We start from the raw sequence: 18,351 nt of genomic DNA on the forward strand, positions 1-18,351 counted from the left end.
TTGCCATATCTGCTTACCTTAAATTAAGTCCGGCTGCCGTTGTTCAATATGCCTTTCATACATTAGAATGATGAATTGAAAGCAGAAATGGGAAAAAGACTGCAATGCAATGAAAATTTAATCAGTGTTCTTCTGCTGCTTTAATAAGGCAAATAATTCTTATTGGCTGCTGTGTTAGGATTTCTAATATTTAATTCATAACAAACCTTGCATTATTCCACAGTGACTTTGACAGGAGGAGTTTGTTGTCTGCCAAGGAAAGGCAACTGTAAAAGCTGAAAGAGTGGTTTTAAAAGCAGATGCAAATGTCTGAAATGTTTCAGAAGGTTTTAATTAAAACAGACTGGGACATTGCCATAGCCCTTTCTTGGCAGTTTTCTAATTGGGAATTACCTTTTGATTTTCTAATTGGGAATTATCTTTTGGTACTAATTAAATATTTAAAAATTATCCTCTCCATCTATGTAATTTTTATCATTTTGCGTTCTATCAAATGTAATCCAGTTTGACAATCACATTGTGTCTTTTGCCTGTATTTTGTGTCATATCTTTCTAAATACAAAATTCTCGGAGTTCAAAGATTACAAATTTCACAGTGGCGTCTGTGAAATAAATTGAGTGAAAATGTAATTAAAACTGTAATTTTATCACTAAAAGTGTAAGTAGTTAATACAGTGTTTAAAGGAAGAGAAAATGGCAACATGCCAATATTAGGTGCTGGGTATTATTACATCGAAGGGTTGGGACTTTCTTGTTCCTTCTTGAAATGGCTTAATTGGTGTCAGCACCCTAGGGATAGAGGCCTCTAACACTGAAATCCACACCATTCGCTCTGTCTCAGCTCAGTGTTGAGAAACTGGTAACGACTGGTAGTGAATGAGAGCGAATGGTGCTGTAACAATACTCGATGATGTTTGGGATGACAGAAATTAATACGCACTTGCTCAGCGAAAGCTATGATTAATGGCTGTGAGCAGGAGAATGCTGGCCCTCCTTTTACTCTGGTTTGATGGGGATTGAAAAGCAAAGGCTGTGTTTATTCTCTTCCAAAAGCGGAGGTCAGATGCAGTACATTGCAGTTATTTTGTTCTGTTGTTTTTCTTTTGGTTGGAATTGCTGTAAGATAAATCTGAACAGTTATCTTTCAAAACTCTCCTTTTTTAATTGTGAAGTATTTTGGATAATTATGAAGGCCATTTGTAGTAAGTAGTCTCATTAGTTATATGATGCAAAAGCTCTTTATTTCAGTTAAAACGTGCTTTAATGTTTAATTTTTATCCATTAGTTCTTGCTGAAAAAATCTTTTTTTGGTTGCCTAGTTTAGACTTTCCTCCCCCAGCAAGGGAAGATTGATTTTTTTTTTGCCTTTTGAATCAGACAGGAAGACATAAATTAATATAGTTCTCTGGATAAGTCACTTATTAATAATCCATTCTGTCATGATTCTTGGCACTGCCAGCATGACAGTTGCCTCACTGTTTTTCCAAAACAGATAGCACACTGCTATCAACATCCGATTTGGACATGTTTCAGATGGCAATTTGTTACCATATTTATAAACAGCACTTAATTTTTTTTTGAGCTGTATCATGTTTTTACTTGGGCTTCATGGCCATTTGATTGTAAGATTATACTAAACGAAAGCTTGGAAAGATAGTTCTTAGGACAGTATTAGTCTAGTATTTATTTCTGCAGAATTCAAGACAAAATCACTGGAAGTAGCTTGCATGCTTGTACAAGTATGATTTTATTTGATCTTTTGAAATGCTGCACATGGGCAAGAATTTGAGTATCAGTTATTTACATCAAGAGCTCCCCCTTGTTACAATTTTACAAACTCTCGAAGAAGTAAATAAAATTAAAATTTTGCTTCATTTCACATTGGAAACTGAATGAAGTACAGATAATTTGCTACTGTATTTTCATGAAATTTTATGGAGTACATTCTGACAGCAGATGTTTTGCTGACACTGACTGTTTTGTTCACTTCATACTCTCATTTCAGGCTGACTTCTGTCACTGTGATTGATTGATTTTGTTGTGGACAATGGGTTTCACAACCTGATTTCCCCACCACCCCCATCTTTTTTTTATCCTTTTCCTGAAATGCCATGAGCAAGAACATTCTTGACTTCACAAAAAAATCTTAAGGTCATGTTATAGGAACCATTACGGCAGAGCAGATGCAGATTTGCAAATCAGAGATTATATCTTCAGGCATTGCTGTCAAGTGTTATTCAAATAACATCAGCTTCATATTTGAATAACGGCAGACATTTTGAATTAATTAATCAGAGGAGGTAGTCTAAGCCTTTTCTCATTAGTCTTCAGGTCAGGCTAGAAAAGATGTATGTGTTGGTGATGATATCCTTGTCTTTAATCGTGATTTATGAAGATTTAGGATTGTGTGTGATTTGTCAAAGGTTCTGGGAAAAGGCTTGTGCATATTTCATTATCTAATCTGTGATTGATTTCTGGATGGTAAGAGATATACCAATGCCATTCAGTTGTATGAGACGCACTAGTAGGCACCGCATCCCAGGACTTTTGCTCTTATCTCTTAAGACTGTCAGAAAAAGCTGTAAACTTTTATTGCCTGCAGTTACATAGCCATATTTTAATTATTGTCGAAACTGCTGCTCACTTGTATGCAGTAACCACAAAAACCATGTGTGCAGCAACCACAAAAATTCTTTTAAGTTTTCTGAATTCATAGTTCAATAGGGGAGGGGGTGCAGTGGAGAGGGGGGAGACAAAATTGAAAGAGGAATGCCTTTTTTGTGGTTTTGTTGGTGTAGAAATTGTAAAGCACCATTGAGTTGATTTACTTTTTGGTAACTAGCAGTCTTACCAACAGTGTTCCCACCCTGTTACTTCAAAAAATGCTATTCTTTCTCTCAACTCCTCTGTCTCCACTGCATCTGCTCTCAGGGTGAGGCTTTTCATTCCAGAACTAAGGAGATGTCCTCCTTCAAAGAAAGCCTCTGTGTAACTTCCACCATCTCCAACAGAATCCCACCATCAGGCATGTCTTTCCTTCTCCCCCTCCCCCCCCCCCACTTTCTGCTTTTTGCATGGATCGCTCCCTGCGTGACTCCCTTGTCCATTTGTCCCTCCCCCCAATCTCCCTCTCCTAGCACTTGCCATTGCAAGCAGAGCAGGTGCTACACTTGCCCCTACACCACCTCCTTCACTACCATTCAGAGCCCCAAACAGTCCTTCCAGGTGAGGCGACACTTCACCTGTGAATATGTTAGGTCACCTACTGTATCTGGTGCTCCTGGTGAGACCCGATGTAGATTGGGAGACAGCTTCTCTGAGCACCTACCAGAAAAAGGGGATCTGCTGGTGGCCATACGTTTTTAATTCTACTTCCCAATCCCATTCCAACATGTCAGTACGTGACCTCCTCTACTTTCGCAGTAAGGCCACATTCTGATTGGAGGAACAACACCTTGTGTTCCGTAGGAGTAGCCTCCAGCCTGATGGTGTGAACATTGGTTTCTCGAACTTCTGGTAATTCCCCCCCCCCCCCACCATTCCCTTTTCCTTCTGACCTTATCTCCTTGACTGCCCATCATCTCCCTCTGGTGCTTCTCCCCCTTTTCTTTATTCGGTGGCCTTCTGTCCTCTCCTATCAGATTCCTCCTTCTCCAGCCCTGTATCTCTTTCACCAATCAACTTCGCAGCTCTTTACTTCACCCCCCCCCCAAGGTTTCACCTATCACCTTGTGTTTCTTCCTCACCTCCCTCCATCTTCTTACTCCTTTGACTCCCCATAGTTTTTTCTCCTGTCCTGATGAAGGGTTTTGGCTTGAAACATCAATTACTCTCTTTTTTTTCCCATAGATGCTGCCTTGGCCTGCTGAGTTCCTCCAACATTTTGTGTGTGTTGCTCAAATTTCCAGCATCTGCAGATTTTCTCTTGTTTGTGCCTTAACGGTGTAACATACACAGAGGGGCAGGACTAAAACCTGCCTCTATCAGAACTTCCATTGTTCATGCTGTAGTGCCAGTATTTACTACAGGAGCACAAGACAAATGTTAATATTTTGAAAGTAAATTATTTTGCTCTGGACATTTCTACATTAAATAGCTGTCTCTTACAATAGAATGCATAATTTAAAAACAAAATAACACGAACACTGTAGGTCTTGACTGTTAAACAGATGGGTTCAGAGTTATTTTTCCCTGCATTAGAAGTTGAACCATTGGGTTTTATGAAAGCTCTTGTGATCAGCTTATGAAAAGTTTGTTTGAAAGGAACCAGGTAGAATGACTTAGTACTGCTAAACTTGAGAAATTTCATAATCATGAGCAGCAGTTGACTGCATTTTCGAGGAGAGAAGAGTGTGACACTTGCAAGCATTTTTGTTACATGATAGTCTGTGGGTCAAAAATTATACACAAGGGGTAAGAATGATGTGACTTTAGACAGATAATCTGTTTATTATGAATTATAATAAAATACACAGGTCACTTAGCCAGTTCTGTCTGTGCCACAGTCGTTTTCAACCAGGGTTACCTGTTCTAATAATTTCTGTGCTATCGGTCTTGATGAGTCTTGGCTTGAAATGTTGTTTGCTTATTCCTCTCCATAGATGTTGCTTGACTTGCTGAGTTCCTCCAGCATTTAGTGAAGAACAAGCAGATGAGGATGCCTATCAGCATTCTGATGATGAAAGTCCCACTAATTGGAGCTCCAATGACCAGCTCACACCAAATTTTAAGTATACATGGTGGAGAAATTGAGCAACACAAATTCTCCAACTTTTTGGTGTTTTATGTTCTATGTTGACTTTAACACTACTATAATAATAAGTTGCTTTGAGACTTGAATGGATTAATGGTGCATTGAGTGGAGGGTACACTGAGCAGGGCAAACAGAAGAATGAGAAGGAGTATGAAGAAACGGTTCTTGTTGGAAGGTCATGCTCATTCTGGTTTTCAGGTTGCAGTTGTCAATGTAAATCTCTATGCATAACAATGCAGAGTTTGAGCTGCAGTGAGGATGTTTTGACTGAAATCTGAGCCCTATTCTAGTTGCAAAGGAAACTTGAGTTGGGTGAGGATTGTTTTACTAGTTACATTAAGTTTTCTGGTTAGCGTTCTTACCTGTTTTTGCCAGATATAGTTATGGTGTATTAATTTATTGCGTACTTTTATTGCAGAAGTTATCAATTATGCCAGAATATAACATATAGTAGAATCACATTGATTGCTGATTATCTTGAGATGTAACATGCCATTGATGCAGATAAATTAGTTTGTAAGTGTATGTTGGAGAGATTTATAACTGTTGCAACGATTCCTTCCAATCCCTCAGTACTCAGCACCTTTATGACCCTCTACCCTTCACAGCATACAATGTAGGTTAATAATACCCAATGATCACAGCAACAGTGATACCTTCATGACACTGCTTCCTAATGCATATAATGAACCAAAGAATGGCCACTGGTTTACAGGGATGATCTGCTCGTTATATGGGTGATGTGCAAATACAGTGCTGACTCAGAAACTAAGCACAGAGACTGCTGGCCTGCTGAAATCATGATTTTTGTTGTCTGGACTGCACTGGAGAAGTTATACAGTGCTTGACTGAGTGGGTTCGATTCAAGAATAGTTCATGTGAATTCAGCAATTTATGCGACACTGATTTCTGTAAGGGCAGAGAGCAAAATTTGACATAGTTTTCCAGGTATTGTCTCAGCAAAGCCTTGTGCAATTACAGTAAAGTTGTCTCAAACCTTTTAATTTCAATCTCTTGGTTTTACTTAAAAAAAGGTTAGCTTGGTTGTAATTTGTTTAATTTGTCATGTGCAAGTCCATCAGAATCTTTCTGAGCAACAATATTTATTATTTTGCCATGTTTAAAGAAAAATCAGTGTTTGTTTCCTTCTCAACCAAATGTTTTTTCGTTTTACTTTACCATCTGCTATCATCTTGCTTGTTGGCTGATCCTATTTAAATTGTTTTGCATCCTCCACATGACAGTTTCCCCACGTAGTTTTATGTGTGGAGTGGCAGTAGTAGGACTGCAAATTCTGTCATTCAAGAAATGGTTGTGGATCTGTATTCCAAGAGCCACCACCACTCCATGTGTGATAGTTCTGCATGTTAGGCTGCTGAAGGCACTCTGCAAGCCCCTTTGACCACGTTTGGTCCAAAAGAGTCTGTGATCGTCTGCCAGTAGTTTGTTCTCCCTCTTTAAATGTCCAAATGTTGAGTGTTTGTATATTTCTGTTCTGATGTTTGGTTGCTCTTGCCTCCTGTATTGCCAGTTTCTCTTGTGCCAGTCTGTGGGAGATGTAGCAGTGAGCACCTTGTTACTGAGTAATGTATTTTGTTTGAATAGTTGGTAGTGGAATGTTGGTGTGAGTGCCACAGCAGTGATAACAATGAGCATTAATACATTTGGCTCTGTGGTCCTTTCATCCTGCACTGCCATTCAGGAAGATCATTGTTTATCTTTCACCAGAAATGGTATTAAGCAGCACCACTCCCATTTTCTGTGGTTCACTTAATGCCACAAATTCAATCGATATCTGATTTGAATAAATATGACAATGATGACTCTGCCCTTGGGAACCTTTGAAATTCTGTAACCCAGTCTTCTGAAGATTTTCCTTGTCTTGGTCCTTGAAAGCCATCTGAAAATCAATCGCAGCACATGCACTAGTTCCCTATTATCTATTTGTGATGTGTTGGAGCACATCAATGGCAGGGAAGGTGGGTTGTAGGGTCTCAATATAAAACATCTTGGTGGAGCCAACTGAACAGTCACAAAGAGCCTCATCTGAGCCTGTTCTCTTTTCCATGCCTAAGTTAATTAGTGATGTGAGTGCAGCATTCTCTCTGTGGCATGCTCGTCAGTTTGTCTTAATGTGGATGAAGCGGTGGGTCAGGTTAGCAGGGCAAAACCTTGCTTGAATGAAAATATTTTGTGTAAATGTACTCACTCCATAGTGAGCCTGACCTGTGGCTGGGTCAGGTAGTCAGGCTGTAGATGGTAGTCTGGCATATTAAGACATTGGAGCATTTGGTAGAATAGAACATTAGAAATATTCATTAAAATTGCAGGCAAAACCATTGAACTTGTAGTACTGCATAATGTCCTCATGTTTGGATTTTTGCCATTCACTTCCAAGATTGTCTTCTGAGTGGCTTTGTGGAGAGCCACCTGGCCCTTTGAAGAACCATCTTTTTCATCTCTTATACCAATGACTCCATTTTAACATTGGACAATCAAGTAATTTGGCGAGCTGAATTCTCCTTGACAATGATTTCCATTGGTTGTCCCTGCCTTGGTTTTTCATTTTTAGATGCGAGCTGGCTTTTACTTGTGTTTGCCACTCATGTAATTGGCCCTATTGCTGAGGTTGTAATCACTCAACTGTGCATATATATTCATGCTGGACACTGAACTCACTTTAAGCTGGAAAAATGAGTTTGGTGCTGGCCTCCATTAGGTTGAATTGGCTCAATTTAATGTAGCACTATGATTCATAACAGAAGTGAATGTTGGAAGCAACAGAGTTAACCCTTCAGGTTAAAGACCCTTAACAGAGCTGGGAAAGGAAGTAAAAGTAACTTGTTAAGCTGCAGGGAAGGTGTGAGGAACATTTCTATCATTGGGTAATAATGGGGTAACCATAAAGATAAAAGATAAGCTGTAAATAAGGTTATCTGATCGATGTTTGAATGAAAGGAGGAGTGAAAACACAGACAAAACAGTCAGAATTATAAAATACAGAACAGGCTGAGGTGCCCAAATGGTTAGGCTGTCTTTGTCTTCCATTTTCAGGGCATAACGAAGCAAAGATATTGAGCTAATGTTACAGATGATAACTGATACAGAGAAGCAAAACCATATTACCTGAAGCTGTAGATTACATAATGGAGTCCAGATGGTTGCTGTGTTTCCAGTTGGAAGATGAGGTGCTGTTTCTTTTGTTTGTGTTGGTGTCATTGTAACAGTGCAGGAGGCCAGAGATCGGTGGGTAAGATTGGGAAGGAGAATTATGGTGGTAGGCAGCAGGAAGCTGTGGTCACCCCTGTGGACTGAGTATGGGTCTTCATCCTGAACTGAAGTGGTCTGCATGATGTACAAGCCAGTATGCAAGCCAGGGTAGTATGATATGGAGAGCAAGCTGTTGGCCGTGCAGCCCTCTCCATGGAGCTGATGAGTCCAAAGGAACAGCAGAGACCAATGTACTTCAGTACCAGCAGCATCGCAGGAGTTGCCAGTCAGCATTGAACTCAACATAGGACTGCCTTAGCTCCAGACACTTCCACGGGGTTTATTCCTGAAGTCTTTCTCATGAGTGGGTGAAGCTGCAAGGCAGCAGAGGTTTGAGATCAGATGAACTGCCAACCACTGCTGACAAGCTCCATCTGCCTGAAACAACTGGTTTTAAGGCACCAGAAACCTGTCTTTACCCCTTCTCTTGTCAGCTAGAAGTGCTTCTGTTGGGCTTGGTAGCTAAGCCATATGTGAATGCCAGGAGCTAGGCTGTTGGTTGTCAGAGGCCATTTGAGACTTATGTTATTGGGAGCATTTAATAATAGCTAGTGGGAACTTGGCCTCAATACCACCCCCCCCTCCCGATATACCAACCTAAGCTATCAACTTGGTTTCTCTTCTTCATGGTGCAGAGTATTTCTAGGATTTTCTATTTTTGCTTCATATTTTCAGCATTTGCACTTTTTGTTGAAAATGAATGTTGCTTTTCTGTAAAATTTATTTTATTAGGTTGAAAACAAGTATTTAATTTTATGATTCTGAGAGTGGTTGTGAGCCTTGTAGTTTATCGCAGTTTCTGAATCCCTTGATTAAATTAAAATTTGCAACTTGTTGCGTGACATCCATTATTCTGCATAAATTTGAATAACATAGAAGTTGAACAGTTTTCATCATGGCTAAATGCACACAGTGTGGTCCTTTACAGCATATATGCACAAGATTTCAAGTATTTTCGAATTCTTATTTGATCTCAGATGGAGAAGCATAAGAACTGTACAATTTGTCTGAAATTCCTACTGTAGACAAGGAACACGTCAATTGTAGTTTCTTATTCTGGTCTCCATCTGCTAAACTTTGATCCTGAAGTGAGCTTTGTGCAACATATCACTGCTGTTACATATACTTTTTGATTTCTTAACCTCCTGTAGCATGACTGGACTCTGGCCTGGCTGCAGCTTATGTTACTGAGCTGCGCACCTTTGATATCTTTTAGATTTCAGTATTCCAGTGTTCTTCTGGATGAACATGACATTATATAATTACTTTCAAAAACATGCACCAGGAATTTAGTCCTGTTTATCCATCACCTTTTGGCCTGCTGACTCGTCTGGGCGCCTAGTTGAGCAATGCCTTGATTTTATAATTATTTCAATTCCTGTAAGGACCCTTTTCTTTTTGGTGTTGGACATTTATGTTGCTCCTATTTGGAACTCTTAATCATTATCAGATTTTAATAAATGTGCCATTGCTACAGATGCACATTTATCTGCCAAGGTCTGAAGGTCTAGAAATCCCACCATAAACCATTTTCGAAGCAGTTCTTCATATTCTACTTTGCCCATGATGTTGATCATCTGCTGTAATGCACTTTGTAGGTAGTTGGTCTCAATTTTTTTCCCCCTAACAGTCGTGATTGACCTATCAACTAGATCAGAGGTCCCCAACCTTTTTTGCACCGCGGACCAGTTTAATATTGACAAATGTTCTTGTGACTGGCGGTGTTAATCATGACCGGAATATAGGTAAAACTATAAGCATAAGTGGCTAATAATACACTCAATTTCATTTTTAAAAGGGTTTATCTAACGAATTTAATATTAAACACACCGCATATTTTCCTCCCATGAATATAGTGATATGTCAATTATAAATCACTTATAAGTCAATAGCATCATAACATTTTAAGTAATGTTTGGCTATTAAACACACTGCGCATATTTTCCTCGTATGAACATATAAAATCATTGCAACACACTAATATTGGTGAATCAGTGAGAGCCCTGGGCTTGTTTCCCTGCAACAAGACGGTCCCATCGAGGTGTGATGAGAGACAGCAATACTCAAAGGGGGTTCCTTATGTCCATTCTATTCCGCGATTTAGTTTTCGTTGCATTCATTGCAGAAAATCCTGCTTCGCAGAGATATGATGTTGGAAATGGGAGCAACGTTTTCAGTGCTTTTGTGGCTATCTCGGGATATTCGGCCTTGACTTTGATCCAGAATGCCGGCACTGATGTTATGTCAAACTACTTTTCAGCCCACAGTCACTTGCAAGCTCGAGGAGTTGATCATCTTCTCATGCTGACATGGATGATTCACCGGGAACATTCATAAATGGGTCAGAGACCCATTCCTTTGCACGTCTTGAGTCATTTGTGGTTGGGAAGTAATGCTCGAATTCTGCTGACAGCGAAGTTAGGTGATCGCACACCAGCTGTGAGAAAGACGGTGCAGCCTCAGTCTCTCCCAAAATCCTAGTTAATGTTGGGAATAAGTCAAATATGTCCCTGTCCACTCGCCGTCCCCACAGTTCCAGTTTGGCTTTGAAAGCAGACACTTCATCTACCAACTTGAAGACAGTTGTCATTCTCCCCTGAAGTGACAAATTGAGTTCATTGAACAGGTTGAAGATGTCACACAGATAGCCACTAAGTAGGATGCTCTCAGAGCAGCAGCATTTGTAGAGGTGGTTGCTCTCAGCATTTGCTTCTGTCCTGCTTGCTCAGGTTTTTTCCTCTCAAAAAACTCAACAGGTTTGTCTTTAAGTGCAGGGTGCTTGGACTCAAGGTGCCGAAGCAGTTTTGAGGGCTTCGTTGCCTCATTAGACAGCTTGTCTCCACATACCACACACAGGGGCTTGGAGTGTGCGAGTCGCCAGTCGCAATAAAGCCATATTTTATGAACAACTCGTTGTATTTTCTGTTGAAGGAAGCTTTTTTTTCGCAGTCTCTGCCTCAGCTGTCTCTGCGTTATCATCACTGTTAGGTCTTTTATGTCCTCTTCCACCTCTTCCATAGAAGCTCTTCAAGCGACGTTTTTCACTCATACTGACTGATGACCTCGTCTGCAGAATTCCTCGTGTTTACGTACATTCAAGTTCAACAGTGGACATGACAGGCAATGAGGAAAGGTGCAGCTGACTCATATTGCTTCATACCGCCAAATAATATCGTTTCCTCGCTGCCTGGTAGCACATGCTTTGTGGCCCAGTACCGGTCCGCGGCCTGGTGGTTGGGGACCACTGAACTAGATGTCACTGTAAACAATAAATTTTATCTGGGCTACCTTCTTTTCAACCCTATCAAAGATACTGCCTTTGTTTTATTTACCCTCTCACCCTCTGTAGTTGAAACTTAATATCTTTTTTTTCTACTTCAAATGGTGATTGGCTTTTTTGCGTCACAGATGTTGCCAGATTTGCTGAATGTTTTTGACAGCTTTTGTTAGTTAAAATCATCTGTTCATTTTTAAGCCAAGAGATTGTTTTCAGAATTTATTTTTTCTCCAGCTTGATTTGTCTTCCATTAGAATTAGGTTTAATGGAAGTGACTCACTGACATATGTCCTAAAATTTGTTGTTTTGATGGTGGCGGGAGTGCAGCACAACACAGATCTATAAATTACATTAAGAAATCTGCACATGTGCGTGCATGTACATATGACGCAAACGTAATGTATATTATTTATTTATTAAGCAAATGAACGACATGACCTTAGACACCTATTATAGATAATGGACTGTCTTCATACAATGTTTTTGATGCTTGTATCCTCCAAATCTTAATTTTCATTGTCACATTCAAGATGATTGTTGATACCTTTCAGTTCCTCATGGTTTGAAACTTCAAGAGTGAAATCATTTCATTTTCACTCCCAGGCTTTTCTGGTATCTCCAAGGTCTGAATGCCTGAAACTGCAATGAGCAAAACAGTTCTGAATTGTTTTACTAATTGCCAATTATCAGTGACAAATATTGCTGCTTTTTGAATACAAACTTACGCAACTGACACTATTTTAAAAACTCTTCACTCTAAGCAAGGTGTATTGTCTGATGGCCGTGCAAGTGCATGCAACTGTTGCTAGTTAGACACTGTTCGGCAACAGCCTCCCATCAAAATTAGGCCCATAATGTCACAAATAAATGCTGCCTGGCCTGCTGCGTTCACCAGCAAATTTGATGTGTGTTGCTTGAATTTCCAGCATCTGCAGAATTCCTCATGTTTACGTAAGGAAATTTCGGCTATTTTCTCAGTTTTATTTTGTTAACAATTGTCCGAAGTAAGTAGCTACCCTGATTAACTGATGACCCAATTAACTGGAATACATATTAAATAAAATTTAAATTAAACCAGTCGTTCAAATAGAGAGCAAAAATAGTGAGGTTGTGTTCATGGGTTCGTTCATTGTCCATTTAGGAATCTGATGGCAGAAGGGAAGAAGGAAAATTAAGGTTTAGTTTAGGACAATATTTTTAGAGCAAGTTGTGTTTCCTTTAGTAATGGGTTTGTCGCAAGCCTGCAGATCTGTTTTGTAAAGATTGAGGTGCTTAATCCATTGAGACACAACATTAGCTAATTCTATCTGTATCCATGTGGTCTGTGTATTTGGTATATTGGTTTATTATTGTCACATGTACTGGGGTACAGTGAAAAACATATCACTCCATCACATCAGAACACTAAGATAGTAAAAGGGAAAATAGTAACAATGCAAATAGAGTTTTACAGTTGCAGAGAAAGTGAAGTGCAGGCAGACAGTAGTGCAGACAAGCTGCAGGTAGATTGAGGTCAAAAGTCCATCTGATTGTACAAGGTTACAAGGTTACAGGATAGTAGCTGTCCTTGAACCTTGTGCTATGTGCTTTCACATTTTTGAATCTTCTGCCAGATGGGAGGGGGTTGAAGTGAAAGTGTCTGAGAATGAAAATGTCTAGCTTTGGGAATATAGCCTTGAGGTGAAAAGATTAACCATGATCTTATTGAATAGTGGAGCAGTCATGAGGGGCTGAATTGCCTACTTCAATTTTTTCTGCATTGCGTACTGTGACAGAACAGGTTGGCAATGCTAATTCTCCTGCTAACCTTGCCCTTTTGCCTGGTTAGTCATTCATTCTCATTTTGTCCCTGGTCTAGTGTCCCCGGTAGTTCAGACACTTTGCCCTCCTGTTCTGCAGTTCTTGGGAGTTCACCATTTACATTCCCCAACAATGAAACAATCATTAGCTTGGCAAATCAAAACAATCATTTCAGTTTATAACTTTATAAAAATAAGGATTCTAGACAGGCATTCCTAACAGTTACATTTATTTTCACTCACACCATTTCATCAGTTTGTAGAGAGCAGAATGGCCTCAAAAGTCAGTTTGGAGTGTCTGAAAATAATGCTTGGGTTCGTGGGGCAGGCGGCAGCAGGCACACTGCACCTTACGCAGGCAACACCACTGGTGGGGAAGCATTATTTTATATTCATCTGAGCATGTGGACACTGATCTATGGGTTTAACTAAGGCATTTGTTGTGGAATAATACTAGAGGATGTTAGAATCCCTGTTTAAACTATCCAGTTCTGCATCTGAAAGAATTTTTATGGTCTGGTCACTTCATTATCTCTCTTTTTCTCTTCTTCTCCTCCGCCCCCCCCCCCCCCTTCCGGGACCAACAGTAGAATTTTTTAGTCCATTCCAGGCCAGACGGAGGCAGATTTAAACCCTCAGTCTGGCTTTGCAAGAGAGGTGTGGAGGTTGGAGTTGACAGTTGGTGAATAGTTATATTGGATAGTTAAAGACAAAGTGTGTCATGGAGAAAGCATCTGTATATTTGTAATTTTTTGTGCATGTGTGTTTGTTTTCATTTGTCTATTTGTAAATACTTCCTTTCTTCACAACTTTTGGGCAGTTTTTGCTCTTTTTTTTCACCTGGCACTAAATAAAACCCCTTGCACTAACATGCTGTTGCAAGCTTACCATCTTTTTTTTCAACTGGAGACCCTTGTCGGGCACACTTACCCACACCTGATAACAGGTGTGACACGCCCAAATGCTTGTTGATGTTAAGGTTGAACGAGGTGTTTTGGGTGGAATGGGCTTGTGGATGGTGAGGGTCAAATAAAGTTATGTGCAGTAGAGTTATTGGAAGAGCCATAACTGAAACTGTGTGAGACTTAAGATAGTACCCATTTTACATACATTAATATTTCCAATTTGCAAGCCTGTGGGAGCACTTAAAATGGAAATTGTCCATGTAAGCCTGTTCTGTTACAGTCGTATTCACCTGCAGAGGGTGATGCAGTGTTTCAGCTGGGTAAGAATTGTGAGTACACATTGTTTCAATTAAAAAAATTGAAAGTTCGGATAAAGGTGAATTGTGTAGTGGATTTTATTTGTCATATTTGCCATGTGTTTTCTAATTGGTTTCTATCTTGTTTTTTAATCTAATTGCTGTGCTAGTTATACCAGTTTGTAATAGATATCGATCTGTTTTTAGTTTTGGGAAGCTGGGTTGAATTGGTTTTCAGGGTGCATCTGACTTATTGTAGTTAAGTGGATGTTCTGGATTCAGTTAACATGGGTTGCGAAGCCTGAAAGTTGATCACTACACGAACATTTGAATATAGAAATTAAAAAGCACATTTTGAGCCTTCTCAGTTGACATTAAAGTCATGGATAGTCAGAGGCTTTCTCTCAGGCCTGAAATGCCTAGCACGAGAGGTCACAGTTTTAAGGTGCTTGGAAGTAGGTACAGAGGAGATGTCGGGTAAGTTTTTAACGCAGAGAGTGGTGAGTTCATAGAGACAGAGATCACAGGGACGCCAGATACCTGGTGGAGGCGGAAACGATAAGGTCTTTTTTAAAAAAAAGAGGGCGATGGATAAAGCCCAGGTAGTTCTAAGGTAGGGATATGTTCGGCACAGCTTTGTGGGCAGAAGGGCCTGTATTGTGCTGCAGGTTTTTTATGTTTCTATGTTGCTGTGTATGATCTCAAATCCACCTTTGCCTGGTAACTGTAAATCACTTCTCAAAACCCTTTTACCTCTACTGAGGCATTCAGGATTGGCGATTGAGATTCCTACAGGAAGTCCAGGTACAACCAATGAAAAGCAGTCGTGAGAGTAAAAAAGCAGTTTCATGTGACATTAGAGATAAAGTTGATGCATGGCATCTGTGGCTGAGTTTGCATGCCATTATTTTCTATAAGGCAAAACCTAACAGCATAAATGGCAGTGATGCCTCACCCCCTGATGAGCACAATGCTTTTTATGTATGCTTTGAAAGAGAGAATGACATTATACCTATGTGAATCCTTATAGTATCTGGCGTCCCTGTGATCTCTGTCTCAGAGGATGATGTTAGAACATCCTTCAAAGAGTGACCCCTCACAAAGTGGCAGGCTTCAATGCGTACCTGGTTGGGTACTGAAAAGCTGTGGCACCCAAGTGGCTGGAGTGTTCAAGGACCGCTTCAGCCTCTCACTGGCTGTGCTCTGAGATACCTATTTGATTCAGAAAGGTTATCAGACCAGTACCCAAGAAGAGTGTTTCACTGACCGTTGACTGGTAGCATGAAGAAATGCTTCAAGAGGTTGCTGTTGTTAGAATTAACTCCTTTGTGAGGAAGGACCTGGTCCTATTGCGATTCGCCTGCAAGAGGTCCACAGCAAATGCAATCCTACTGACTTTGCATTCTGCTCTGGAGTACCTGTAGAACAGCAAAATATACATAGGCTGATGTTTATCGATTATAGTTTATAGGCATTCAAAATCATCACCGAACTTGCAAACCTGGGTCTCTGCAACTGGATCCTCGACGTCATCAATGGGAGATCACAGTCAGCACAGATTGGTTGCAACATCTCCTTGCTGACTATCAGCATAGAAAACCTCAAGGATGCGTGCTTAGCCCACTGTTCCTCTCTCTTTATACTCATGACTGCATGGTTAAGCACAGCATAAACACCAAGCTGTATCGGCCCTTGCCCTTCCCTTGGACAACATCGGTGTCGCGGAGAGGGGAGACTTGCAACATGGGCAACTGCCGGTCTTCCATACAACCTTGCCCAGGCCTGCGCCCTGGAGAGTGAAGACTTTCCAGGTGCAGATCCATGGTCTCGCAAGACTAACGGATGCCTTCAAAACACCATTTATAAATTTTCAGTTGAGATGACTTATTGGTAAAATTTCAAATGGCAATGAGTAGGTGTGCAGGAGTGAGAGAGATTAGCTGGTTGAGTTATGTCCCAACAACAACCTCACTCAGCATTGGCAAGGCTAAAGAACTGATTATGGACTTAAGAATCAGAATCAGATTTAATATCACTGACATATGTCGTGAAATTTGTTAACTTTACAGCAGCAGTACAATGAAATACATGATAGAGAAGAAAAAAATGAATTGTATTAACTATATATGTCTATTAAATAAGTTTAAAATAGTGCAAAATAACAAATAAAAACAAGGTGAGGTAGTGCTCATGGATTCAATGTCCATTTAGAAAATGGATGATAGAGGGGAAGAAGCTGTTCCTGAATTGCTGAGTGTGTGTCTTCAGGTTGCTGTACCTCCTACCTGAGGCAATAGTGTGAAGAGGGCATGGAACTGGAAGTTGGGAGAACTTGCACCAACCCTCAGGTTAAAAGGTCAGCAGTGGAAAGAGTGACAGCTTTAAGTTCCTGGGTATCAACATCTTAGAGGATCTGTCCTGGGCGCAGTGCATTGATGCATTAATGAAGATGATGCACCAGTGGCTCTATTTCGTTAGGAATTTGAGGAGATTTGGTATGTCACCAAAAGACTCCTGATTCCTCTAGATCTCTGGTGGAGAACATTTTGACTGGTTGTATTACAGCCTGGCATGGAGGTTCCAATGTAAAGGATCATCATCCAGTGTCATCACAAGCACAGTCCTCCCCACCATCGAGGACATCAGGAGGTGGTGCCTTGAGAAGATGGCGTAGATCATTGAGGACCTTTGCCATTTGGGACATGTCCTCTTCTCATTACCAAAATTATTGAGGAGATACAGGGGCCAGATGACTCTCACTCAGCAACATAGGAACAGTTTCTTTCCCTCTGCCATCAGATTTCTGAACAGTCCATGAACACTACCTTATTATTGCCTTTTGTTTTGCACTATTCATTTATTTGTCATTTATTTTAATTTTATGACTTTGCACTTCATTGCTACCACAAGACAACAAATTTAATGTCGTAATAATAAGACCGTAATAATATTCGTCTTTCTTGATCCAATGTGGGAGGTTTCTAAGATGCATCTCTCTTTTAGAGAAATTTCACCTCATTTCTATTTAAAGTGGTGACTCCTGTTTGAAGATAGTTTCATGAAAGAATCATCCTCACATGATCATCCTGTCCAGACACCTCTGGCTTGTTATAGCAGTAGAAGGGAATTTGTAGAGCTAAGATGTTTGTGAAATAGTATTTGGTTTATTGGTGAATGTCTGGTATCTTGGCATTGAATGAAGCCAGGGTTTGGGGTTAGAGGCATAATTGCCACAGCACCGTAGCAGGTTTTGGCTGAGGTGGTAAGACCGAGAAAGCTGTAAACTTAGCCAGCTTCATCATGGGCACTAGCCTCCCCAGCATCGAGGAAACCTTCAAAAGGCGATTCCTCAGAATGGCAACATCTGTCATGAAGGATCTCCATCAGCCAGGGCATGCCCTCTTCTCATTGCTGCTATCATGAAGAAGGTGCAGAAGCCTGAGGACACACTCTCAATGTTTCAGGACCAGCTTCTTCTCTGCTAACAGATTTCTGAATGGACAATGAACCCTTGAATACCTGCTCAGTAATTTTTTTCTCTCCCTTTTTGCACTATTTATTTCATGTATTTTTTAATTCTACTTATTTTAAATTGTAGTTATGATGTATTCCTGTGTACTGCCACTGCAAACAACAAATTTCACGACATATACCAGAAATATTAAGCTTGAGTCTAATTCTGAATATTCCTTTTCTTCAACTTCTAATTTCTGCTCAATGATTTTAAGCTTGTGATTTTTCAAAGCGTCAACCGTGTTTGGTTTGTGCTTCAGATTATTCAGAGAAATCAAAAATAGCTTGTTTTGGATGGCAGTGAGAGAGAGGGAGAGGAGAATTGTCAGATGTTGTGAGGAGAACTAGTTTCCTTCTTAAATGTTACTTTTTGAAAGAAGTCACATTTTAGTGAAACCTATTTATTTCATCAGTTTAAAAATGGTTAGCGCCCATTCGTTGTTAATCAGTGGATAATTAACTTTGGGCCAATTTATTGTGACCATGTTTGTGCAACCTGCCAATTATAGTAAAATCAGGACCTGTCTGCTTCAGCTGT

General features: G+C 40.2%; 1 protein-coding gene across 5 annotated transcripts in view; it reads left to right on the forward strand.

Moving 5' to 3' along the window:
• Positions 1–18,351, forward strand: part of LOC134359783 (pre-B-cell leukemia transcription factor 3) — a 217,632-nt gene that overhangs the window by 11,347 nt on the left and 187,934 nt on the right. Inside the window, exon 1 of one of the 5 annotated variants that reach the window (XM_063073416.1) lies at positions 985–1,058. The exons of the other annotated variants lie outside the window; for them this stretch is intronic. Within the exon in view, the coding sequence (XP_062929486.1) occupies positions 1,010–1,058 (49 nt within the window). The 5' untranslated portion in view covers positions 985–1,009. Of the gene's footprint in view, positions 1–984; positions 1,059–18,351 lie in introns of those variants that run through there. 5 annotated transcript variants of the gene reach the window in all.

The sequence above is a fragment of the Mobula hypostoma genome, chromosome 21 (genome assembly GCF_963921235.1).
Source record: "Mobula hypostoma chromosome 21, sMobHyp1.1, whole genome shotgun sequence".
Lineage (NCBI taxonomy): Eukaryota > Metazoa > Chordata > Chondrichthyes > Myliobatiformes > Myliobatidae > Mobula > Mobula hypostoma.